Source organism: Budorcas taxicolor, chromosome 1, assembly GCF_023091745.1.
Source record: "Budorcas taxicolor isolate Tak-1 chromosome 1, Takin1.1, whole genome shotgun sequence".
Lineage (NCBI taxonomy): Eukaryota > Metazoa > Chordata > Mammalia > Artiodactyla > Bovidae > Budorcas > Budorcas taxicolor.
Genome location: NC_068910.1, coordinates 11,850,728 through 11,875,191, shown reverse-complemented (window position 1 = coordinate 11,875,191; position 24,464 = coordinate 11,850,728). Strand labels below are relative to the sequence as shown.

The 24,464-nt window shown below is 57.5% G+C and overlaps 2 protein-coding genes across 2 annotated transcripts; both read left to right on the top strand.

Annotated features, from left to right (window-relative positions):
* Positions 1-2,678: 2,678 nt before the first annotated feature.
* TWF2 (twinfilin actin binding protein 2) lies at positions 2,679-11,563 on the top strand. The gene is made up of 9 exons (XM_052640543.1): positions 2,679-2,703; positions 5,919-5,996; positions 8,233-8,411; positions 8,812-8,907; positions 9,131-9,235; positions 9,373-9,498; positions 10,141-10,291; positions 10,434-10,555; positions 10,959-11,563. Exons 1-9 carry the CDS (start codon positions 2,679-2,681, stop codon positions 11,124-11,126), a joined length of 1,050 nt encoding a protein of 349 aa, XP_052496503.1. The 3' UTR covers positions 11,127-11,563.
* Positions 11,564-11,704: 141 nt separating this feature from the next.
* Positions 11,705-21,218, top strand: TLR9 (toll like receptor 9). The gene is made up of 2 exons (XM_052640537.1): positions 11,705-14,129; positions 15,117-21,218. The coding sequence occupies exons 1-2, from the start codon at positions 13,944-13,946 to the stop codon at positions 18,159-18,161; spliced, it is 3,231 nt and encodes a 1,076-aa protein (XP_052496497.1). The 5' UTR covers positions 11,705-13,943; the 3' UTR covers positions 18,162-21,218.
* The last annotated feature ends 3,246 nt before the right edge of the window (positions 21,219-24,464 follow it).

The window sequence follows — 24,464 nt, the reverse complement described above, 5'->3', positions numbered from 1 at the left end:
CCATAATATAATTTTTATTTTTAATGTAAATGATTTTTTTTGTTTCTTTCTCGTATGGATTCTGGGTTTGGTAACATAACCAGGAGGACTTCTCCATTCCAAGATTTTACAATCTCCTCCCTCTGTTTCAGTAATTTTCTATTAATGTGTGTTAGTCGCTCAGTTGTGTCCAACTCTTTGTGACCCCATGGACAGTAACCTGCCAGGCTCCTCTGTCCATGGGATTTCCCAGGTAAGAATACTGGAGTGGGTTGCCATTTCCTTTTCCAGGGGATCTTCCTGACCCATGGATCAAACCCGGGTCTTCTGCATTGCAGGCAGATTCTTTACTGCCTGAGCTACCAGGGAAGTCCTTTATATTAATAGTTCACTTAAAAAAAAATTTTTTTTTTGAATCGTTGACCCACCTGAAAAAAAATACATTCAAATAATTTCAATGGCTGACTATGTGTTGAGAAACATCGGCAAGAAAGGAGCAACCAACCTATTCCTGGACACCCTGATAATCCCTGGGCTCATCTGAGGAGCTGTGTGCAGCTTTCTCATCTTTCTGCCTGAAACCAGATCTCAGCTAGAGATGGAGTCTGTTTGGATGCTCCACTGGTCCCTGGGCTCCTGGCTTGCATCATAGGCTCTGAAACTGAGCAGGACTGGGCCACAATCCCATTCTCTCAGGAAGTTCCTTTCTCTGGTTCAACCCTTTTCACTCAGGTGTGAGACAGTGATGGAGGCCGTGAGGGCCACTGCCCAGAAGGATTTCTCATCCTTTGTCCTAATTTCTTGAGTAAAGGAAACTTAGGTTCTTGGGGAACACTCACTGCCTTATGACTTGGATCAAATCACTTAATTTCTCCAAACCTCAGATTCTACATGTGTAAGGAGACAGTAACACCTACCCTGTAGGACTGTCATGAGTATTAAGTAAATGTGCCCTGCCATAGTAACTGTGCAACACACAGATTCACAGTTCATTCAGACATTTTTTTTTGGGTAAATATTATTGGGGACCCACTAATCCTGGGCACTGTTGGGAACAGAGCAGTATTGGGGATACAGCAAGGGCAAAAACTTAACGACCGGTGGGAGGAAGACAATAAAGCAATAAGCAAGTAAATGTTAGGTAGTGATAAAAACAGAGAAAACGATGCAGGTGGGGCCAACCAGGTAGCAGGGGAGACCTTGATGTTAAGACAGCCATGTAGTTCATCTACGGATGGGACATTTTAATAGGGAACAGAACCATATTCTTTTTTTTTTATTACTCTGTTTTCTTGGTTAATTCCTGTTTCCGAGAGGTTGAGGTTCTTATGGTTCTGTGGAACTGCCAAGTGTTCTTGTGGAGGGAGGGAGGTCTGAGAGCTGATATAACCAGAGTCTCAGTGTTGCTGGCCTCACTGGGCTGTGACAGATCTCAGAGTTGGGGGCACTTGCCTATGAACTGTTCTCCCAAGAGCTGGTTTCACTGTTACACGTGGTTTTTATGTTCCATAGTAAGTGCTGAAGTGGTCATGGTGAGCTCACTGCACAGCTCCAGTCCTCGGGGTGTGCACAGGAAGATGAATAAGAAAAACCTTTCAGTTTTGTGTGTGCTGGAGAAACCCAGGGTGTGGGGCACACAGAGGAGGGCTCAATGCTGCCTAGTTAGGGTGGGGTAGGGACAGGGGGCAGGGAGCTCAAGCTGAGGCCTGATACCAGGCAGGCCACATAGTCCATCACCAACTCTCAGCAAAAGCCTTTCTAACCTTCCCAACCAAAGTCCCAGTACAGGCTCTGATTGGACAGACTGTCCAATCATGTGCTCACCCTGACTCAATCACAGTGGCCTGGAAGATACATTCTGTTGGTAACCAGCAGGCAGGGGCTGATGCCAGAGAAGGCAACGCTCCTGGCTATGGAGTCAGAAGTTGATTAGGAGTTGGGAAGTTTCTCAGACTCACCAAACTCGGACCCTCTTTGCACATGCAATTTCCTCTTCTCGGAAAACTTTTCCCTTGCTCTACCAGGCTTTCCTCCATGTCTCCACTCAAATTTCACCTCCTCCTGAGGGTCCCTTACTCTCTGCACAGGGTGCTCACGGCCACAGACTCCGTTCATTTGCTGACTGCCCAGTAGAAGGTCTGTCTGGGCTCCCACTTGCTAGGGCAGGGCCGGCGGGTCGAGACGCCTCGAGGAGCCCAGGCCCCACAGGAGGTGCTCAAGAGACGTCTCAGAGGAAAGGGATGCCACTCAAACACACGCCTCCACCCCCTTCAAGGCCACAAATTGGGGTAAGTGCGGATCCCCCACCTGCAAACCCACCTGGCTGGGACTCACGGGCACGCCCCAGCGCCAGGGCACTTGGATCAGGGTGCACAGACTCACGCGCTCAGCCACACGCTGGACCTGTTTTTGGTCACAAACGGCACGCGCGCGCCTACAATCCGATCCATTCCCCGTCTTAGGCCCACCCGGAACCAAGCGCCCACTATGCGCACGCGCGGCCCAGAGTCCCCTCCCCTCGCCCATCAGGGGCGGGGCGCTCTGGGGGCGGGTCCTGCGGCACCGCCCGGGAAGCTGCGCGAGTCTGGGCGGCCGCCACCACATCCTCCTCCTTCCTCTCCTTCGAGTGCAAGCAAGCCAAGCCGGGCCGGGGCCAAGCCGAGGGCTCCGAGGGCGCGGGCGGAGCGGGTCACGGAGTCATGGCGCATCAGACCGGCATCCACGGTGAGGACGGATGGCGAACGGACAGGGGGCCGAGGGTCTCTGCTCGCGGCTGCGGCCCCTCCCTGGCTGTCGGGCCCCTCTTTCCTCTCCCGGCATCAGCCTGGGGAAGCTTCCTGTTTTCTTTTGCAGCCGCGGGTCGCCTGGGGTGATCATTTCTTGGTGGGATGCGGGCTTACTGTGCATAGTTGAGGGTGCGTGTACATGTAGGCACGCAGCTGGGGTGGAAGCGGCCGTGTTCCCATCTGGGGGTGGAAGTGCCTGTGTGTGCCCATCTTTTAGCACACAGGGTGGGTGTACCCGGATGTTCACATCTGAGGAAGTGTGCACGCATGTGCACTTGTCTTGTGGGTACAGCCCTATTTATGCACATCTGGATCTGACTGCTTGTGTACATCGAGTGCACATGCACTAACGGCTGGTTGGACGCTGTCGGCTGGAATCTTCAGATGATGATGGAATCATCATGATCAGTGTTTCGTGACTGTGTGCACATGTCTGGGGGTGTCTGTGTGCATGTGCACAGTTTGGGTGCCTTGCAGTGTTCATTCGAGTCAATGGAGGCACAGTATGGTTCCTATTGGCTGTGTCTGTGTGAGGAGGGGGTCCTGACCTTTTGGCCCTTCCCCAGACCCTCACAAACTAGGCTGGCAAAAACTTGGGACAGGTGTTTTCTAAGTGGGGATGTGGAGAATTGCCAGTCTGACCTTGACCTCTGATCTCCCTGCCATTTTCCATTCTGATCTCCTGAGTCTGCCCCAGTCAGGGTTGGAAGGTCCCATCTCCAGGCTGGAGGCAAGGAAGAAGGTTCTGACCTAGAGATTCCAGGCCAGGTCCTCCACCCCAGAGCCCAGGGCATCCTCCTCCTCCTGCAAGGGTCCGATTCCTCCTTCAACAGGACAGGGAAGAACCAGTGGCCGGGAGCCAGGTGTCCTGACTATCTGGACCTCAGTGTGCCCCTGTGTCCCTGGCCTGGGAGGGCTGCCTGGCCTGTGGGAAAGGCCCAGGCTGCTTGCCCAGAAGCCTGCTGGTCTGGCCCTCAGCCATTCCTCCCACCACACCAGGATCCCCTGCCCAGGGCCATCACCATCGACCAGCCTGACCACCTGGATCTCTGCTTGCGGTTGTGGCCGCTTGGTGGCTGGCCCTGACAGGGTTTCCCTGGCCACGCCCCATAGGACCAGAAAAAGCAGGAGCCTGGGTCTGGGCCAGGGCTCTCCAAGAAGAGCTGGAGGGGCGGCTTTATGACTCAGCCCCACGGAAGGGAACAACCCCTCACCAGACCTGCCCCTTCCTTCCCCTTTGATCACTGCTGCTGCCTCCAACTGGGAGGGGATTAGAGGTTAGGGCTCCACCGCCCCATGCTGGGCTGACTGGTCCTGTGGCCTGGGCCCTCCTTCACTCCCTCATTTCCCTTATGCTGAGATCAGCCTGGCTAGGGAAATCTGGCAGCCCTCCTTCCGCCTGGGAGCAGCCCACCCCTTCCCATTTCTGGCCTGGGGAGGTGGCAGGAGAGATCACCCTGGATGCCTGGGTGCCAGTCCCGATCTGCTGCTTCACAGCAGGCAGGAGAGGGCTGTAACCTGAGGCTGGCTGAGACAGGGTGGGAGGCAAGGCAGCAGGGGTGCAGGTGGGGGGCATGAATCTTTGATGAGAGAGGCTCAGATGTCCCAGGCCTGGCCTCTGGATTATTGATGGTGGCTGAGGAGACATGGAGGGCGGTATGTCTTCCGCTACTGGGGTGTCACTTTGTCCTGGTAACACTAGAAGGGGTGTGTCAGCCTCTCCCTTGGGAGAGGTCTGAGCAGGTAATAGCCTGCCCTGCTGTCATTGCAGTAATAAAAATGAATAATTGTTATTAGGACAGGCTAATGCTGTGGGACGTATTAACTCCATCTTATAGAGGAGTTTGAGGTTCAGTGAGGTCAGAGGTCACTTACATCTGGTGGAACCTCAGGCCTGGAGTCCACTGAGGGGCAGATCTGTCCTGGCTCAGTGGGGCTATGTCTCCATACCATGCTGCTGTCAACCCCAAGGGCCTGCCTGCAATTCCACCCACCCTGTGGCCTTGGAAGGTGGTACACAGCACTGCCCTGTGAATCATGCTCACGGTCACCCTGCATGATGGGCACCTGAGGACATGACCAGAGTTTGTTTTCCTAAAGGCCCCCCCGCACCCACCCTCGAGCTGCCAGTCGGGCCCTATAAATATTCTCTGACCTCAACCCTCCAGCTGTGTTCCCACACAATTCTCCTGACCCCTGGGCAGCCCCAAGGTCATGCTGGCCTGGCCCTGTGCAGCCCTCTGGAGACCCAAGGAGGTCCTTCCTAACTTGGACCTTTGCTGCCCCATCTGAACCACCAGTGGATCTGTGATTTCCCCATTCCCCTAGCTCTGACCATGATCCTCTCCTCTGCACCTGGTCATTGGCTGTCACCGTTTGGCTCTGTGGCTCAGGGACCACAGTCAGGGTCTGTTTTGGAGAGTCCCTGAGAGTCACTCCTCTTCCTGGCTGCCTGGGGGTAGAGGTTTATCGCCCCCTGGCCGGATTGAGCCAGGGCAGGCCTGGCTCTTCAGGACCTCCCAGCGTTAGGCAGCCTGGCTGGGGGAATGGGGCTGGGCGTGTGTGTGTGTGTGTGTGCGCGCGCGCGCGTGCGCGCAGCAGTGTGTACCTCTGTGTTTCTGTGTACAGCCACTTGCCTGCACACATTTGTTAGCCATGCTCTGTGTTTGCCTGTGTCTGAATTTATTAGCAACCTGGGGACTGCATCTGTCTGTGTGTGTGTGTGTGTGTGAATAGACATAGTGGTCAACGTATGTTGGGGGCTCCTGTAATTTTGTCTGTGGATATGAGGATGCTGGGTGTGTCCCAGGCTAGCCCTGTGCTGGGCCTTCTTGGGGGTGCAGGGAACAGGTGGGAGCTGTTCATTCTGGCTGGCTTGGCCTATCCCATTCCCTGGTGGGCTGTCTCATCTCCATGTGCCCTGTCAACAGAGCCGTCCCAGCCAGCAGGCTGCCTGCCTGCCACCTCTGCTGGCTAAATTTGGGAGCTTGCGTTCAGCGGCTGTCTCAGGTTCCCAGTCACATGGGGGGTCGTATTTAATCTGGTTCCCAGCTCTGCCGCCAGACCCCCAGGACAGAGCAAGCCTCGAGCGTGTCCCTGCCCACACTGTTCCCTGTGCCTGCTCAGCGCCCACCATGTTTCTTGTTCTCGTAGCCACCGAAGAGCTGAAGGAGTTCTTTGCTAAGGCGCGGGCTGGCTCTGTGCGACTCATCAAAGTTGTCATTGAGGACGGTGAGTGCTTTCTGTGGGCGAGGGGACAGGCTGGCGGCTGGACCCTACTGCTTCTCTGGGAGGTGGGGGGAACATTGTCCTTCAGCCCCTCAGGACCTCAGTTTCCCATCTGGAAATGAGAGGTGCCTTATAGGAGAGCCTCGGTGGTGGGCATGGTCCTTACGCCTGTTACACAGGAGCTGGGGACACAGCAAGGAGCGCCCTGCCCAAGGGTCCTGCCGAGCCTTTCCAGAGGCTCTGTAGGGTCGCAGGGGATGAGTAAGGCCAGGCACTGCCCTCGGTGTCTAGTGCCGTTCACCTCTCTGGGTGGTGGACAGGCCTGGCCTCACTTGGCCGCTGGCTGGGGAAGAGTCCTAAGGAGAAGCCGGAGCCCTATCCAGGGGAAGTGCCCTCACTGTGGGGAGAAGGGACTTGTGTCGGTCTCTTTCAGAGCAGGACCAAGGAATTCCAGGTTTGGCTGGGCCATGACTTGAACCTGGGGCATCTGAGGCTTCCATAGGGGTGGTGCTAGAGGTATAGGGCTTGGGGTGTGAGTGAGCTTGAGCTGAGGCCTAAAGTGGGGAGGGAATTTGGGGAGGCAGAGGATTAGACTGAGGCTTGGGGAGCTCTGGGTAGAGAAGTCCTGGGGTACAGGACTGTCCCTGGAGGTGAGGGGTACAGACTCCAGAACTGGGAATGGGCCAGGCCCCCACAAATCCTTCCAGCCCTTCCTGATAGCCATGCAGTAGTGGGCCCTTCTGGGTGCCTCCTGAATGGGCTTGGTGTCCAGCTGACTTTTCACATGCTGAATTGGGTCAAAGCTGGGTCTGCCCAGACTGAGAGTCCACCCAGGCTTTAGAGCTAGAGCTCTGTTGGATGGTGTCCAGGGTCCCCAGATTCAGATGCCCTCAGAGGCCGGGTTGGGGATATTGGGGTAGGTCAGCCCCCTGCACCCCTCCAGAGAGAGGAACTCATGGACCCCAGACCTCAGCCTTCCCTGTCACCTCCCAGACAGAACATCCCTGAGACATTGAGCAGGACGAATCTCTCAGTGGGCCCTTACCTGCATCATGCTGTTGGCCACCTGGGAGCCCCAGAGGGTCCAGGCCTCCTGCCGGCAGCCTATCTGAGTGTGGCTTGATCTTCCTGATTTTTCTAGAAAAGCCAGGAATTCCACTCGTTACATCAGATTTTCCAGTTTGAAAAATGTTGGCAACAAAGGAAACAATTTTGGCAGTGCTGTTGGCCAGCCGCCTCTGCTCCCGCCCGCCCCCCACCTTTTCCCGGCCTTGGTCAGCCCGTGACTGCTGGTTTTCAGCCTTGATCTATCTGAGTTCTGGGAGGATAGGTGAGGAGGCCAAGGCCAGAGGGAGGTGGATGAGCTGGCAGGCCCGGCTTGTAGGCGCTCTTGGATAGCCAGCCCTTTGCCCTCATCAGGAGGTACCCTCTGGCTAGGTGGTAGTTGTCCACTTACCCCAGTTCTTCCTCCAGCCTGGGCCTGTGCATACGGGCTGGTGTTTGGTGCCACACTAAGACTCCTGGTGGGGGTTGGTGGGTCAAGCGTGTGTCCATTCAGCCACTCTGCGCCAGCCAGGAAGGCGGCGGGACTGGTCAGCCCTAGGTGTTAAGAGGTTGGCTGCTCTTGATTGGTTACTTTTGGGGAAGGGGACTAGAGCAGGTGGAGGGCAGCAGGGTACCTGTTTCTGCAGTGTCTGGTGGGAGCCCCTGCCTCCCTCTTTCCCACAAGCCTTTTTGCCTGCAGATCCCTGTGGCCTGAGGCTGTGACGGTATTTCCGACAGCATGTTCGTTCTGAGAAGGGTGTGCCGGGGGTCTGCTGGAGCCCCAGGCTGAGGGAGGAGGGGGCCAGAGGCACAGTGGGGCCGTCCACTGGGTATATTCCAGTGGGGTGAGGGCCGTGGGTATCTGTAAGGGGACGTGTTGTTGGTGGCTGTGGGTACAGGGCTGCGTGTCTTGGTGCGGTTGTCTGTGTTGGGTCATCTGTTGGCATGTTCTCAAGGCCACGTGTGTGTGTGTGTGTGTGTGTGTGTGTGTGTGTGTGTGTGGAGGGAGCAGCCTCAGGCTGGCAGCTCTGCGCCCTCATTCATTCATTCACTCACACACTGATTGAGTCACAGACTTCAGGGGAAGGCAGGGAGGGTGGTCAGTGGGTCTGAGTTACCTCCAGGGGCCAAGCCGACGGTGCGAGGTGGCTGTGGGACATGGCTACGCCTCGGCTCACCTGGCCTCTGCCCCCAGAACAGCTCGTGCTGGGCGCCTTCCGGGAGCTGCTGGGCCGCTGGGACCAGGACTACGACGGGGCCGTGCTGCCGCTGCTGGACGCCCAGCAGCCTTGCTACCTGCTCTACCGCCTGGACTCGCAGAACGCCCAGGGCTTTGAGTGGCTCTTCCTCGCCTGGTCGCCTGACAACTCCCCCGTGAGTCTTCAGAACTCCTGCCCAGCCTCGGGATCGGAGGAGGAGGGGAAGCTGGTTCCGATCAACATAACATGCCGCTGCCCTGGGGAGTCTAAAGGGGGAGATGTCAGATCCTGCTCGAGGGAGTATGAACGAGGGAGGGACAAGGTCCTGCACTTGGAGCCTGGCATCTCAGCTTCCCAGCCAGGTCAGCCTGGCTCTGAGAGGCAAAGGTTGCGCTGGGTGAGGGTTCCCTCTGCTGTCCAGACCACCCTACTGCAGCCTCACCTTCGTGCTGCGCCCTCTGCTGGGTGCGTGGGCACAATGAGGGGACCTGGTCCCCACCCAGAGGCTCCTGCCTGCTCCTGGACAGGCAGCTCTGCCTGGAGAGAAGTCTCATGGCTTGGCCCCTGCCCTTCAGGTGCGGCTGAAGATGCTGTATGCAGCCACACGGGCCACAGTGAAGAAGGAGTTTGGAGGCGGCCACATCAAGGATGAGCTGTTCGGGACTGTGAAGGTAGCTGCACCCCCCTACCCTACCACCCCAGACCAGGACCCTACCAGACTAGGGTCACGGCCCCACAGAAGGTGGGGTGTTATGCCAGGTTACAGAGCAAGTGGGTGCCAGGGGATGAGTAGGGAGGGCTGGGAGAGTCCTAGGTCTGCAAGCTGGGGTGCTCAATGGGCTTCTGCCAGCCCATCCTAAGGTGTTCACTTACGCCTCTGCATCCACTGGTCAGGATGACCTCTCCTTTGCCGGGTACCAGAAGCACCTGTCGTCCTGTGCAGCACCTGCCCCACTGACCTCGGCTGAAAGAGAACTTCAGCAGATCCGTATTAACGAGGTGGGCACACCGGGCAGAAGTCCCAGCCCAAGGCCTCCAGGTCAAGTCAGGCCCCACTGGCTAAGCCTGCACTCCCCAAGTGGCTACCCCCTGGTGTGGGCAGGAGAGGGCCTCGCTCACTGTTCACCCGTCCCCAGGTGAAGACAGAGATCAGCGTGGAGAGCAAACACCAGACCTTGCAGGGCCTGGCCTTCCCCCTGCAGCCGCAGGCCCAACGGGCACTTCAGCAGCTCAGACAGAAGGCAATCAACTACATCCAGCTGGTGGGTGCCGGTTCCCTGCCCCAGGCGCACACTTGGGGTACACTGTACCCCACCTGCTCCCGCTCCCACGCGTGAGCTCACTTCAGCTGCCCCCCTGCCTGCCTGTCTGCTACAGCCGCTGTGTGTAGTGGCTGCAGTCTGTTCCCTGCCCAGCCCGGGCCCCACTCACCTGCAGAGACACCTGACACACTGTCCCTCATTCCACCCTCCATGCTGCATGCACACGTCACCCTTAGTTCCCCCCTCAGCCCCGAGCCCCTTCCTGTCCCAGACTCCCTCTGCAGCCCCGCTGATCACCCGCCTTTCCCCAGCCAGTGGCCTCAGTGGTCCGGCCTTCCCCCTTTCAAACAGAGTGGCTCTTCCACCATGAGGATGGGTTGGCCCAGGGATGCTGCCTCCCTGAGGTCAAGGCCTTCACCCCTGACCTGTCCATCATCCTTGGTGGGACTTCCTTCTCCAGCAGAGCGTTCAAAGGGGCAGAGTTAGGCCTGGGCTCAGGAGTGGCCTCTTCGGAGTGGGATGGGGGGAGCCCCAGGAGAGGAGCTGTCCGCAGCTTCCCACCTCGGGGAATTCTCGTCAGGGAGGGTGGGCCTGGGCCCTCGCCCTCACGGTGCCCTCACATCTCCCGCTGCCCCTCGGCAGAAGCTGGACCTGGAGCGGGAGACCATCGAGCTGGTGCACACGGAGCCCACGGACGTGGCCCAGCTGCCGTCCCGAGTGCCCCGAGACGCCGCCCGCTACCACTTCTTCCTCTACAAGCACACCCACGAGGGTGACCCCCTGGAGTCTGTGGGTGAGTGGCCGTGGTGGGCCTTCCACTGCTCACGCAGCTGCACAGGAGCCACACGGGCACACGGCCGGGCGGGCCGCCTGCGGGGGCTGTGGGGGCGGCAGAAGCGCCAGGCCCGCCTTAGCCCGCCTCCCCGTCCCCGCAGTGTTCATCTACTCCATGCCCGGCTACAAGTGCAGCATCAAGGAGCGCATGCTCTACTCCAGCTGCAAGAGCCGCCTCCTTGACTCCGTGGAGCAGGACTTCCAGCTGGAGGTCGCCAAGAAGGTGGGTGCTGTCCCCTTGGGCCCTGTCACCACCCCTACGTGGGACGGCAGCATCCCGAGACCGTGGCAGAGCAGGGGGCATTGTTGCCCTGTTGGATGGAGGGGGAGACTGAGGCCCAAGGGGTTGTGTGTGTCGCTGGTGGCCTTGACAAGCCCCAGCTGTGACACCCGTGTCTCTCCTTTCCCTGAGTTTGGAAGGCAGGTAGAAAGTGACAAGGCCTTCCACCAGCAGGCCCCCAGCTCTGTGCTCCTGGGGGTGGCATTTCATGTGGGCATCTGGGAGGACACCCCAGGGCTAGAGAGCAAGAGATCCAAGAGGTGCTCCAGGAGTCGGGGTGACCGAGGGTGGTGCGTGTCGGGGCCCTGCACCCTCGGAGTGACCAGCCATGCCTTGCCCTGGACAGATCGAGATTGGTGATGGGGCGGAGCTGACGGCTGACTTCCTCTACGACGAGGTGCACCCCAAGCAGCACCTCGCCAAGCGGGCCTTCGCTAAGCCCAGGGGCCCTGAGGGCAAGCGGGGCCACAAGCGCCTCATCCGTGGCCCCGGCGAGAACGGGGACGACAGCTAGGTGGCAGGACCTGAGCCCTGCTGGCGTGTGGAACTGTGGGGCTGCCCCCCCCACCACCACCCCCACGGCCACCTCCCTCCTTGCAGCCGGGCTCTGGGGTGGGGGTTGCCTCCTATGGGTAGGAGGGCTGGTAACTGAACATCCTTGCAGCTTCCGAGGGCCCCTGGGCTGGCATTTTGTGACCCTCCCCCACTGCTGTCCCTGCCTCTCATCCCTGTGCCCAGGGCATCTGGGGACCCTGCTCGGCTGGTTCAAGGGGCTGCGTCGGGGGACTGGCATGAACCAAGCCCCTAGGGGAACTAAGACTAAGGCCCCAGCATGGCCCAGAACCCTTTGGCCACAAGGGGTGAGGTCATTTGGGGCTGGGGCAGAGGGTCACCGCAGGACAAGATGGTTGAATGCTGTATTTTTTAAAGAATAAAATATTTTTAAATCAACAGCTGAGTTTGGCCCTGAGGGACTACCTCTGGCCCTGGGTATGGGGAGGCCCTGGGCATAGACCTGCCCCTCCCCACCACACACACATAGACACACACACACACACACAATGTGGAAGGGGCTTGTGGGCCTGCAGGGTGGAGCCACACACACAGACACACAGACACACACACACACACACACACACACACACACACGCTTGTGGGCCTGCAGGGTGGAGCCACACACACAGACACACAGACACACACACAGACACACACACAGACACACACACACACACACACACACACACACTGTGGAAGGGGCCTGTGGGCCTGCGGGGTGGAGCCCCAGCCCGCCTGGCTGCAGGTATGTGGAAGAGCTGTGTCCGTGTGCGCATGTGCAGGCTTCGCTGTCAGCTCATTGGCCCCCTCTTGAGTACCTTGGGTACTTCTCTTGTCCCAAAGGGCCTAGGTTTCTGGTCCCAGGGACTCTGGGGGAATCTCCCTTCGGCTTGGGATTCAGCAGCAGCCAGAACTTCATTTACTGCCTCTGAGAAGTGTGTAGAAGACCCCTGCTATCCCAGATGGGAAGAGTGCAGGGTTGGGGACAGGTGGGGCTGATGATGGATTCACCTGCTGGATGGGCACTGTCCTTTTTCTGGAAAGTGCCTCTTGGGCTGGGACTCAGGGCAGTGTCCCATCCCTGGGGCCTTTCTCTGCCTCTACTGAAGTGCATAGAATTGTAGGGAGTGGAGCTGGAACCCAAGCCAGGACCCATAGAAGGCAGACTGATCTTTCCCACCTCAAACACTGGTTCTCAAGTGGGCAGGAAGACAACACCATTGTTCCCATGCTGTCAAACCCCCGGGCCTGTGCACCAGCTGGGTGCCTGGCAGCTTGGAGCCTGTCTGCCATGACACCCGCCCAGAGGTGCACACAGAGAAGCAGGGGTAGCAGATGTCCAGCCCTGCCCCGTCTCGCCAGAAATGCTGTTTGTTCATTCATTCCCTCATTCACTTAGCCATCTCTCAGAAACACTCTGTGCTGCCCAGAGCTGACTGTGGAGACCCATGAACTCAGCAAGTGTTGAGTACCTACAGACAACTTTAACAACCTTATGGCTTTTGCCTTTATGATCCCCTGAACTCTTTCCCTTCCCTGAAACACTTTCATTTTACCCAAATCTGTGTCTCCAGAATTGCAGTTTCTAATTTCAAATAAACTCTTTATTTGCAAACAAAACAAAAATGTTAACAAATTAGGTAAAAGCTCAGGAGTGCTCCATCTGGGGTAGGGGCTTTATAAGATCAGAGAAGGCCTCATTGAAAGGGTAATGTGTGACGAGAGATGTAAGGGTGGTGAGGGAGAGGGCCGTGTGAGTCATCTGGAAAAAGAGCTTCAAGACACAGGGAAGAGTACATTCAAAGGCCCTGGGGCAGGAGAAGTACATGCGTGTGTTCAAGCCACAGCCAGGAGGCCAGTGTGTCTGGAGACTGGGCAGGGAGCAAGGGGCAGGCAGATAGCATAGGACCCTGCTGGCTATTGTGTGGACTGTGGCTCTGGCCCCAGAAAGGGCCATGGAGGGGTCTGAGCAGAGGGGGAACCTAATGTGACTTAGGGGCCTAATAAGAACAAACTGTGGACCTTGAGAGCAGAAGCGGGACAATCCTGAGGACGTGACAACTGCTCTGGTCTAGGCAGGAGGAGATGGCAGCTCAGACCAGGCTGGCGGGAGACGGCAGCTCAGACCAGGCTGGTGGATGTGGGAGTGGGGGCAGGGTGGAAAATGGGCACATTCTGAACATGGAGCCAGCAGGACTTGCTGAGGGTCCTGGGGCATCCTGCGGCTTGGGGCCTGAGTGATCTGTTGCAATCACCTGGGTCAGAAGGATTGTGGGGGGAGCCTCGGGAGGACGAGCCAGGAGGTCTCAGCTGATCCATTGGTGGGGTTTGTGCTCTGATGGTGCCCTGGGAATGCAGAGGAGGGCCTGCTCCTGGAGGAAGCCGCCGCTGTGGCAGGGGCAGATGACCCTGGGCAAGGCCAGTGCTGCCCCCTGTCCCATACGCCAGGCCCAGCATGACACACAGAGCTCTAGGACTTGTACCTCAGGGGAGGAAAGGGCAGTGAGGGAGCTGCCGGCCTGGGGGGGCAGGGGCTGAGAAGGCTGAGGCATACCCCACCAGGTCTGACACTGCTCCTAATTCCAATCTCTTGCCAACCTTAGACTGAGCTCTGGGCCTTCACCTCTCTCCAGACTTCCCAGAGGACAGGTGTGAGGCCCACATGGGGTGTGACAGATGGTTCAGACAGACTGGGGTGGGGGGCGGGGAGTAGAAAGAGGAAGGGGTGACGGAGCCATCTGCCACCTGACTATGCAAATGGCCTCTCTGACTCATTATGTCCCCTACACCCCACCCCTGCCATGAGCGCAGGGAGGAAGGGGGCTACCAGGTTATTACAAAATTCTCACTTCCTCTGCTCTCTGAGCTGTCGGCACGGGAAGTGAGCGCCAAGCATCCTTCCCTGCAGCTGCCGCCCAACTTGCCCACCAGACCCTCTGGAGAAGCCGCATTCCCTGTCATGGTAGGATAGCAGCCCTCGGCCCCCAGGGAAGGGGACAAGGTGGGGAGGAAGTGATGGGGAGAAACACGGGCTTGGGAGCTACAGACAAAGGTAGGTGAAAGGGACAGTCACCCAGGTGGCTCTGGGGAAATTCACTGAGCCCTGAAGTCATGAGCCATGAGACCCAAACTCGCTGCTTGGGTGAGGAGGCTGGGGCTAAAGGCTGCTCTTGGTGGTGGTGCTGGGCTCACTGGTGGTGCTGGGCTCATTGGTGGTGGTGCTGCTGGGCTGTAAGCCAGGGGGACGCCAGGGCTGTGCCCTGTCTGCCCTTTGCTGCCCAACCTTCGCTCCAATTCGTTCTGACCCACAGCAGTTTGAGTGCCTGGGCTGGGTAAGGTGGGCAGAGCATGAAAGAGCTAGGCAGTAGCCATCCTGGCCAAGGCCCTGGGCAGTGGCCAGCCTGAACCCCAGCAGGAGACCTTCATTTCCACCTCTTGGCCAAGTGGAGCAGGAGTGGTTGGGGGGAGCCTGACAGAGAGCAGAGGGAGGTTTTCAGGGGTGCTGGAGGGAAGGGAAGATGCCTCTTTGCTTGGGAGAGAAGAGAAACGACCTCTGAGGAATGGAAGGGGGAAGCGAGGGTGAGCTTGGAGGGGGGCCTGTTGACCACCAACCTAGCTCTCCTGTCCAGCTAGGGTTTGGTTTTGAGTGAAAGCCTCCATCACGAGTCTAGATTGCAGGTCTCAGGATGAGCTCTGATTCCTTTCTCTGAGTCAAAGGCTGGGTCTCAGATCTGAGTCCAAGTTCCCCATGGGCTTTGGAGATGTGATGGGCACTGGAGAGAGAAACAGGAACCTCCCTGGAAGGCTGGGAGAGACGGAGGTGGAAGCCTTCCTGGGAAACCCCCAGGGAGGTGGGGCAGCGGAGGTGGAGCTGGGGCCGTGTCCTCACCCGGCGCCCACCTTGCAGGGCCCCTACTGTGCCCCGCACCCCCTTTCTCTCCTGGTGCAGGCGGCGGCGCTGGCAGCGGCCCTGGCCCAGGGCACCCTGCCTGCCTTCCTGCCCTGTGAGCTCCAGCCCCGGGGTCAGGTGAACTGCAACTGGCTGTTCCTGAAGTCTGTGCCGCGCTTTTCAGCCGGAGCCCCCCGGGCCAATGTCACCAGCCTCTCCTTAATCTCCAACCGCATCCACCACTTGCACGACTCTGACTTCGTCCACCTGTCCAACCTGCGGGTCCTCAACCTCAAGTGGAACTGCCCGCCGGCCGGCCTCAGCCCCATGCACTTCCCCTGCCGCATGACCATCGAGCCCAACACCTTCCTGGCTGTGCCCACCCTGGAGGAGCTGAACCTGAGCTACAATGGCATCACGACCGTGCCTGCCCTGCCCAGTTCTCTCGTATCCCTGTCGCTGAGCCGCACCAGCATCCTGGTGCTAGGCCCCACCCACTTCACCGGCCTGCACGCCCTGCGTTTTCTGTACATGGACGGCAACTGCTACTATAAGAACCCCTGCCAGCAGGCCGTGGAGGTGGCCCCGGGCGCCCTCCTTGGCCTGGGCAACCTCACGCACCTGTCGCTCAAGTACAACAACCTCACGCAGGTGCCCCGCCGCCTGCCCCCCAGCCTGGACACCCTGCTGCTGTCCTACAACCACATCATCACCCTGGCACCCGAGGACCTGGCCAATCTGACTGCCCTGCGCGTGCTTGATGTGGGCGGGAACTGCCGCCGCTGCGACCACGCCCGCAACCCCTGCAGGGAGTGCCCAAAGAACTTCCCCAAGCTGCACCCTGACACCTTCAGCCACCTGAGCTGCCTCGAAGGCCTGGTGTTGAAGGACAGTTCTCTCTACAAACTAGAGAAGGACTGGTTCCGCGGCCTGGGCAGGCTCCAAGTGCTCGACCTGAGTGAGAACTTCCTCTATGACTACATCACCAAGACCACCATCTTCAGGAACCTGACCCAGCTGCGCAGACTCAACCTGTCCTTCAATTACCACAAGAAGGTGTCCTTCGCCCACCTGCAACTGGCACCCTCCTTTGGGGGCCTGGTGTCCCTGGAGAAGCTGGACATGCACGGCATCTTCTTCCGCTCCCTCACCAACACCACGCTCCGGCCGCTGACCCAGCTGCCCAAGCTCCAGAGTCTGCGTCTGCAGCTGAACTTCATCAACCAGGCCGAGCTCAGCATCTTCGGGGCCTTCCCGAGCCTGCTCTTCGTGGACCTGTCGGACAATCGCATCAGCGGAGCCGCGAGGCCGGTGGCCGCCCTGGGGGAGGTGGACAGCGGGGTGGAAGTCTGGCAGTGGCCCAGGGACCTCGCTCCAGGCCCGCTGGTCGCCGTCAGCTCAAAGGACTTCATGCCAAGCTGCAACCTCAACTTCACCTTGGACCTGTCACGGAACAACCTGGTGACAATCCAGCAGGAGATGTTTACCCGCCTCTCCCGCCTCCAGTGCCTGCGCCTGAGCCACAACAGCATCTCGCAGGCGGTTAATGGCTCGCAGTTTGTGCCGCTGACCGGCCTGCGAGTGCTCGACCTGTCCTACAACAAGCTGGACCTGTACCATGGGCGCTCGTTCACGGAGCTGCCGCAGCTGGAGGCACTGGACCTCAGCTACAACAGCCAGCCCTTCAGCATGCAGGGCGTGGGCCACAACCTCAGCTTCGTGGCCCAGCTGCCGTCCCTGCGCTACCTCAGCCTTGCGCACAACGGCATCCACAGCCGCGTGTCACAGAAGCTCAGCAGCGCCTCGCTGCGCGCCCTGGACTTCAGCGGCAACTCCCTGAGCCAGATGTGGGCCGAGGGAGACCTCTATCTCTGCTTCTTCAAAGGCTTGAGGAACCTGGTCCAGCTGGACCTGTCCAAGAACCATCTGCACACCCTCCTGCCTCGTCACCTGGACAACCTGCCCAAGAGCCTGCGGCAGCTGCGTCTCCGGGACAATAACTTGGCCTTTTTCAACTGGAGCAGCCTGACTGTCCTGCCCCAGCTGGAAGCCCTGGATCTGGCGGGAAACCAGCTGAAGGCTCTGAGCAACGGCAGCCTGCCACCTGGCACCCGGCTCCAGAAGCTGGACGTGAGCAGCAACAGCATCGGCTTCGTGACCCCTGGCTTCTTTGTCCTCGCCAACCGGCTGAAAGAGCTTAACCTCAGCGCCAACGCCCTGAAGACAGTGGATCCCTTCTGGTTCGGTCGCTTAACAGAGACCCTGAAAATCCTAGACGTGAGCGCCAACCCGCTCCACTGCGCCTGCGGGGCGGCCTTCGTGGACTTTCTGCTGGAGATGCAGGCGGCCGTGCCTGGGCTGTCCAGGCGCGTCACATGTGGCAGTCCGGGCCAGCTCCAGGGCCGCAGCATCTTCGCACAGGACCTGCGCCTCTGCCTGGATGAGACCCTCTCCTTGGACTGCTTTGGCTTCTCGCTGCTAATAGTGGCGCTGGGCCTGGCGGTGCCCATGCTGCACCACCTCTGTGGCTGGGACCTCTGGTACTGCTTCCACCTGTGTCTGGCCCATTTGCCCCGACGGCGGCGGCAGCGGGGCGAGGACACCCTGCTCTACGATGCCTTCGTGGTCTTCGACAAGGCGCAGAGTGCAGTGGCCGACTGGGTGTACAACGAGCTCCGCGTGCAGCTGGAGGAGCGCCGGGGGCGCCGGGCGCTCCGCCTCTGCCTGGAGGAGCGAGACTGGCTCCCTGGCAAGACGCTCTTCGAGAACCTGTGGGCCTCGGTCTACAGCAGCCGCAAGACCATGTTCGTGCTGGACCACACGGACCGGGTCAGCGGCCTCCTGCGCGCCAGCTTCCTGCTGGCCCAGCAGCGCCTGTTGGAGGACCGCAAGGACGTCGTGGTGCTGGTGATCCTGCGCCCCGCCGCCTACCGGTCCCGCTACGTGCGGCTGCGCCAGCGCCTCTGCCGCCAGAGCGTCCTCCTCTGGCCCCACCAGCCCAGTGGCCAGGGTAGCTTCTGGGCCAACCTGGGCATGGCCCTGACCAGGGACAACCGCCACTTCTATAACCGGAACTTCTGCCGGGGCCCCACGACAGCCGAATAGCACAGAGTGACTGCCCAGCACTCCTTTAACCCCACCCCCACAATCCCGACACACCCCCAACTCCCCACACCCCCCCTCTCCCCACACCACCGCCTGTTTTGCCTCTCTGCCTGGGATGCCCCAACCTGCCTCCCTTTGCAATCCCACCGCTCTGTCTGGCCCCCTGGCATAGAGCAGACACATAAATAAATGCTGCTGGAGGGCCAACAACTAACCCTGAGCTCATTGGAGGTGCTATTGGGAGGAAAAAGGGGAGAATCCACCGGGCCTGAAACAAAGGCGGGAAGCAACAGGTGATTGGCGGTAATCGCCATGGAGAAAAGGGGAGGGCCCACAGGGCTTAGGCTGGCAGGGTTAGGGGGAAGCTGCTAAGGGCAGTTGTGTTCACTGTCATCTTTTTCGGACAGTGAGGTCTTGGTCCTTCCCAGAGAATAGACTGGGTCTCCTGACCCTTTCAACTCCTCCCTCAATTACCAGTCCTATTGAGCTCGGCATTCCTCTGTCATTGGCCTCAGGATCTATCTCCCTCACCAGTAGGGCCTAGGGTGCCTCAAGGGCAGGCAGGGAATCTGCAGGCCTGCTTCGTTTCTGACTGGCACCAGATTCCTAAGAGGTGGTAACCCTGCAGAATGTTCTTTCCTAAAGCGATCAGGAAGATGTGCAGCAAGCTCAGAGGGGGGATTGCGCCTTCTGGTGGCCACGTTTATGCTGCACTGGGGAGGCTGGTCCAGGCTGGGGAGAGGAAGGCCTGTGGGTGAATCCTGGCAGCAGCGGGCTGAGAGCTAGGGAAGAGTCTAAGGTGAGCTCACAACCCATCCCTTTCTGTTTCCGCCTTGAGTGCATGCTGAGTCTCTCTGTTCTGCTTCAAAGGGACACCTCGGTGAGCCGTCACCTGGCTACAAAGGAGGGGCCTCCCTTTCCTGCTGCTGCCTCTCGTAGCTGATTGTACGTATGTGGGAGTTGCAGCCGCGATGGAGTATGTGTGTGTGTTTCTAGTTTTGGTGCTAGGTTTCTGTGTAGACTTTGGGATACTGCTGGGAGCCTCGATGCCCATTGTTTGGAGAGAGCCTGTTCAGTGTCTCCACAAGTGTGTGAGGAGTCATGGGTCCTGTTAGGCCCAGGGTCCTTGAGCTGCTTTGCTCAGGCCGGCTGTCTCCCATCCCCACAAGTAAACCGGCCCTTTGAGGCGCAGAGGAGACACATGTGGCCTCTTGGTTCGAGCTGGTGTCTGGGGCGCTGGGAGAGAGAACCCAGCTGAGTGGGCCATGGGCCCAGTTTGGGGCAGCTCAGGGGCTCAGGGCCTCAGGGCCTCTGGGCTGGAAGGTTGGCACTCAGGCAGACTTGGCTAATCTTGCAGCCTGGTTGTGGGGATCCCTGGTAAGGACAGGAGGCTGCTTTTCCCCCTCCCTCCAGGCTATTGCTGGGAGAGAAGTCTAGGCCACCTTCTCCTTTCTGACCTGGGTACAGGGGCTCCTGCTGGAGGCTGGCATCCCCTATTATCTGCCTGCCTAAAAGAAAGACAGAGGAGGGTCTCTGACCCACATATCTGTGGCCCCATGAGGGTCCTGATTCAGTCCAGCTTCTGGAGGAGCAGGCTAGCATGGCCCCATGCACTTCCTTAACCCATGCTTGGGGAGAAAATAAAACAAGGACTGTCATTCCCCTAGGCTGCAGTCTTGTGGGCGGGGGAGAGGGGGCCGCTGAGTGGCTCTGAGACTGTTCTGGCCACATCTGGGAGCAGAAGTCAGGGCCCTGCCCAGGGTACCACATTTTGCATGTGAGAAGCACAATTTGCCTGTCTCTGACCAACAAAGTCTGCCCTGGGGCAGACCCCAGCTAGGACCTCTGCATTCCTGGCCATGCACTCATGCTCCCAGTCCTGGTTCTTCTGAGGATTCAGAAGAGCATCTTGGAGGTGAAGCATGGGGGCTATGGTAGGAGCATGCTTGGGCTCCACTTAAGTCAATCTAGAGGCGTCTATGGTGCTCAGTTCAATTTGCAGGGGAAAGTTCTGCTGTCATCGACCACATCTAGGGGCAGAGCCACTAGCCTGGGCCCTGCAGGGAGTGCTAGGAACTGGGCTCCTGTGGTCAGGAAGGACGCTGGTGGCTGGCCCTCTTCTCCACACTGCTGCACGTCCTCAACCATTAACACTGCCCACAACACAGCTTTGCAAGGCTGGGGAAGAGATGGGCCTTGAATCAGATTACCTGGGGGGACCACCAACTCTGCTGTTTGGGTTATCCTGGGCAAGTGCCCTCCCCTATAGAGACTGCACATCTGCCTGTGAGAATGGCCAGAGTTACTCTGCAGGCTGTTACAAGTATTTATGGTAATGTGTTTCAAGTCTGGGAGACCTAGCTGGTCACCCAGTGGTTATTTGTAGGTAAGGTACTTACACTGAGGACAACCTCTCACTGGGACTGTGAGAGATTTTTCTCTCTCTATCCAGGGATGGATCCTTCTGAGTCAGGGCCCTTCTGAGTCAGGGCCAGTGCACTGAAAGGGGTTCAGAGGCAGCTGTGGTGGAACTGATTTTGGACGCACGCAGCAGTAAGTGCCAGTTTGCAGCAAGCAGCAGGGAGCCACTGATGGAAGCAGGGTCTTATTTTCCCACTCTGGAAGTCCTAACTGCTGGACCACAGTGGAGCTGAAGAGGAAAAGTTAAAATTTTACATCACCTCCTTCTCCTTCTGCCTCTGTAACTCAGCTTGCCCCTTGCAAAGTCTAGATCACGTAGGTCACGTAGTCTCAAAAAGCGGGGACTTGCAATACTAGGAACTGGAGTTTATCTCACTCAGCCTTGTCCTGCTCTTTGAAATCATCCAGCCCCTGCAAATCTGCCTAATCATGCCTGTCCAAGCCAGGCATCCCCCTCCCCATCTTGACCACTGTACCTGTGCGCGCGAAACCCCTTAGTTTAAACCAGCCTATTAACAGCCAGTGTTGCCCACTACAGTCTGTCTAGAAAAACTCTGTAATCCCTTTGTTCGGGGCTCAGAGGTTGGAGTGTTAACTCCTCTGGGCCCGCCAGTATAATAAATCTGAGTTCTCTAACTCTCCAAATGCGGTGCTTCGTTTCTCGAGTACTGGTTTCTGCAAGAGAGCCAGCAGTTAGGCTAGGGTCCCTAGTCTTTGCCTGCTTAGTCAAGAATGAGGTGAGGCGGTAGAAGGTAAAGGGTAAACAGTTTATGGAAAAGTACATAAGGAAAGGCACACAGGTGAGCTCAGAGAGAGAGTCTCGCCTTTTTGAAGTTTAAATCCTTTATAAGGGGGCGGTTTTCCGGGTCTTTGCCTTCCCTCAGGCCAATCATCTTTCTCGCTCTCCCCCTGGTCAGTTTGTCTCAGGACCCTCACCTGAGGTTTGCGCACATATACCTTAGCCAAGGTGGATCTCAATGTGAAGGCTTCTGGGAGGAGCAAGACTCATTACGGCCTGGAATATCCTCTGATTTTCGACTCCAAGGAGCCATCCTGAGCACGTGTAATGCCTCCCTTATCCTTTACGCAGGCAGGGTTCTTGCCTCTCTTTGTCCTTGTCATGATTATTCCCTTGAGATGTTTACAAGACACAAAGACTGGCTATTTACCCTGTTTCTGTGGTCGCTTCCATTTTGGAGAGGAAACAGGAGGCTGGTAGTAAATTCCTCAGCAGGAGCCCACCTATCTCTCGCCTCAGGAAATTCAAAGAGGAGCTGGGTGATTGTAAATATCCAACCTGGAGCCTGTCTATCTCCTGCCTCAGAAGCAGAGGCTCAGGAACCTGGCAGCGGGACGGGATCTGCACACCCTGGTGTTGCCTCCTTGTGCTTCCCGGCCATCGGGGATCAGTGAGCGCTAGACAAGTCGAGGTCTGGGCACAAGACTTAGGACAACTTGACAGGAAGAAATGTAGAAGTAAGGAAATTCTACCTGCTAAGATTCTAAGTTACAGCTCTCCCATTTCCCTCTAGGACATTGTTTAATGCCCTGAAAGTGAAAATGTTAGTTCCTTAGTCCTCTCCAACTCTTTGCGACCCCATGGACTGTAGCCCTTCAGCCTCTTCTGCCCGTGGAATTCTCCAGGCAAGAATACTGGAGTGGGTTGCCATTCCCTTCTCCAGAGAACTTCCTGAACCAGGGATCGAACCTGGGTCTCCTCCACTGCAGGCAGAGTCTTTACCATCTGAGCCACTAGGGAAGCCCATTTAATGCCCCAGGCTTCTGAATATTCTCAGGGAGCTTCCATGACATCATCCATTTTCACACTTGCATCTTTATTAGTAACCTTGCTTACACGAACTTTTCCTGTGTAAGCAGTTGATGAATCCTGCTCCTGCAGCGATGCTCCCGGAAGTTTTGGCACCAGGGACCCGTTTTGTGGAAGGAAATTTTTCCACTGACAGGGACTATACAGGGGGATGGGTTTGGGATGATTCAAGAGCGTTACATTTGTTGTGCACTTTACTTCTATTACTATTATATCACCTCCACCTCAGATCATCAGGCATTAGATCCTAGAGGTTAGGGACCCCTGCTCTGCAGAACATTCCATCATCCTTTGTCCTCATAATCACACACAGCAGGGAGAAGCTGAGCTAATGACCTTGTTGACCCCCCCCACCCCCCGTGGCTCGGAGTCTAAATGAGAAGGAAGGTGGGTCTTGTTAAGCATTGGGAGAGAAACGTGACCCAAAGTAGAGGGGAAACTACTGGACGGAAGGGAGGTGGAGGCAGTTCCAGGCGTGGGAATCTGGTGGACAATGGAAGGGCCCTGAAGGCTGTCCTGGGGGAACAGGGCTGGGAAAGCTGAATGAGGGCATTTCCTGAGCTGAAAGGAACCTTGTGGTGGTTCCCAGGGGATATGACTTCCATCTTACCCAGGGGGCCTGCCCGGGTGTGTGGCTTTATCTGATGCAACCAGGACTCAGCCAGCTCTCTCATAGCCTGGCCTGGTTAGGGGCATGGACCCACCCCCAGAGGCTCGGAGCTGAGGCCAGGAGTCTCTCATTCCTACAGTTGCTTGGCTGTTCTTCAGCTCATCTATCCATTCTAGAAAAGTAATCTTGCAGGTTTTCACAGGTCACTGTTGTAGGCTGAATGTTTGTGTCCCCTCCTTGGTTGAAACCCTAATCTCAGGTGATGGTGTTTGGACGTGGGGCCTTTGAAGGGTAATTAGATTTAAATTAGGGTAGGAGGTAGGTTCTCCATGGTAGGATTAGTGGTTTTATAAAAAGAAGAGAGGGGGATTTTCTGGTGGCCCAGTGGTTGAGGCTCTGTGCTCCAATACAGGTTTGATCCCTGGCAGGACTAAACTCCCACAGAGTGTGGGAGAACTAAGTTCGCAGGCAACATATACTGACTCGCCACTTCTCTGGGGCGCACATGCTGCAACTACTGAGCTTGCGCACTATGAAGTTCACGCGCCTCAAGCAGCTACTGCGCATGTGCATTCTGGGGCCCACCTTCTGCAACTACTGAGCCTGCGCACGTTGGAGCCCAGGTGCCTCAAGCAGCTACTGCGCATGTGCGTTCTGGGGCACACCTTCTGCAACTACTGAGCCCGTGCACTCTGGAGCTCACGTGCTGCAGTTACTGAGCCTTCGCAGCTCTGAAGCACAGGTGCCTCAAGGAAAGGCCCGTGTGGCACAACAACTCGGACGCAGCCAAAAAATAGAATAAAGTAATTAATTTAAAAAAAAAAGAGAAGAGGAAAAGGTAAAGGTCACATGCATTTATAGTTGTCTGCAGGCTAGGAAGAGGACTTCCGCCAGTAACGGAATCTGTTGGCAGCTTGGCTCAAGACGTACAGCCTTCAGAACGGTGAGAAACGTTTCTTGAGAAACGACGGTGTTGTTTAAGCCCCATCCTCTGTGGTGTATAGTTACAGCAGAGACAGACCCCTTTTGCTTACTCAGCACATCACGAGCCTGGGAAGAGAAATCCGGGGGAGAAACAATGGCTAACACCAACCCCTGGAAGCTGGTGGGAACCTCCGTGGGTATTTCAGAGCCAGGAGTCTGTCTAGACCTGAGGCTGGGTGAACAGGTGAGGGTGGGATGGCTGGTGAAGGTGCAGAGATGGATGGGATCTTGATACCAGAGAAGCTCATCAGCCTATTGTGACAGTCTAGGATATTTAAATAGAATTTATCTGTTTGGCTGCGCTGGGTCTTAGTTGTGGCGTGCAAGCTCTTAACGCGGCATATGTGCTCTCGTTCCCTGATCAGGGCTGGAACCTAGGTCCCTTGCATTAGGAGCTTGGAGTCTTAGGCCCTGGAGAACCAGGGAAGTCCCGACCATCTCAACTTGAAAACCCAGAAAA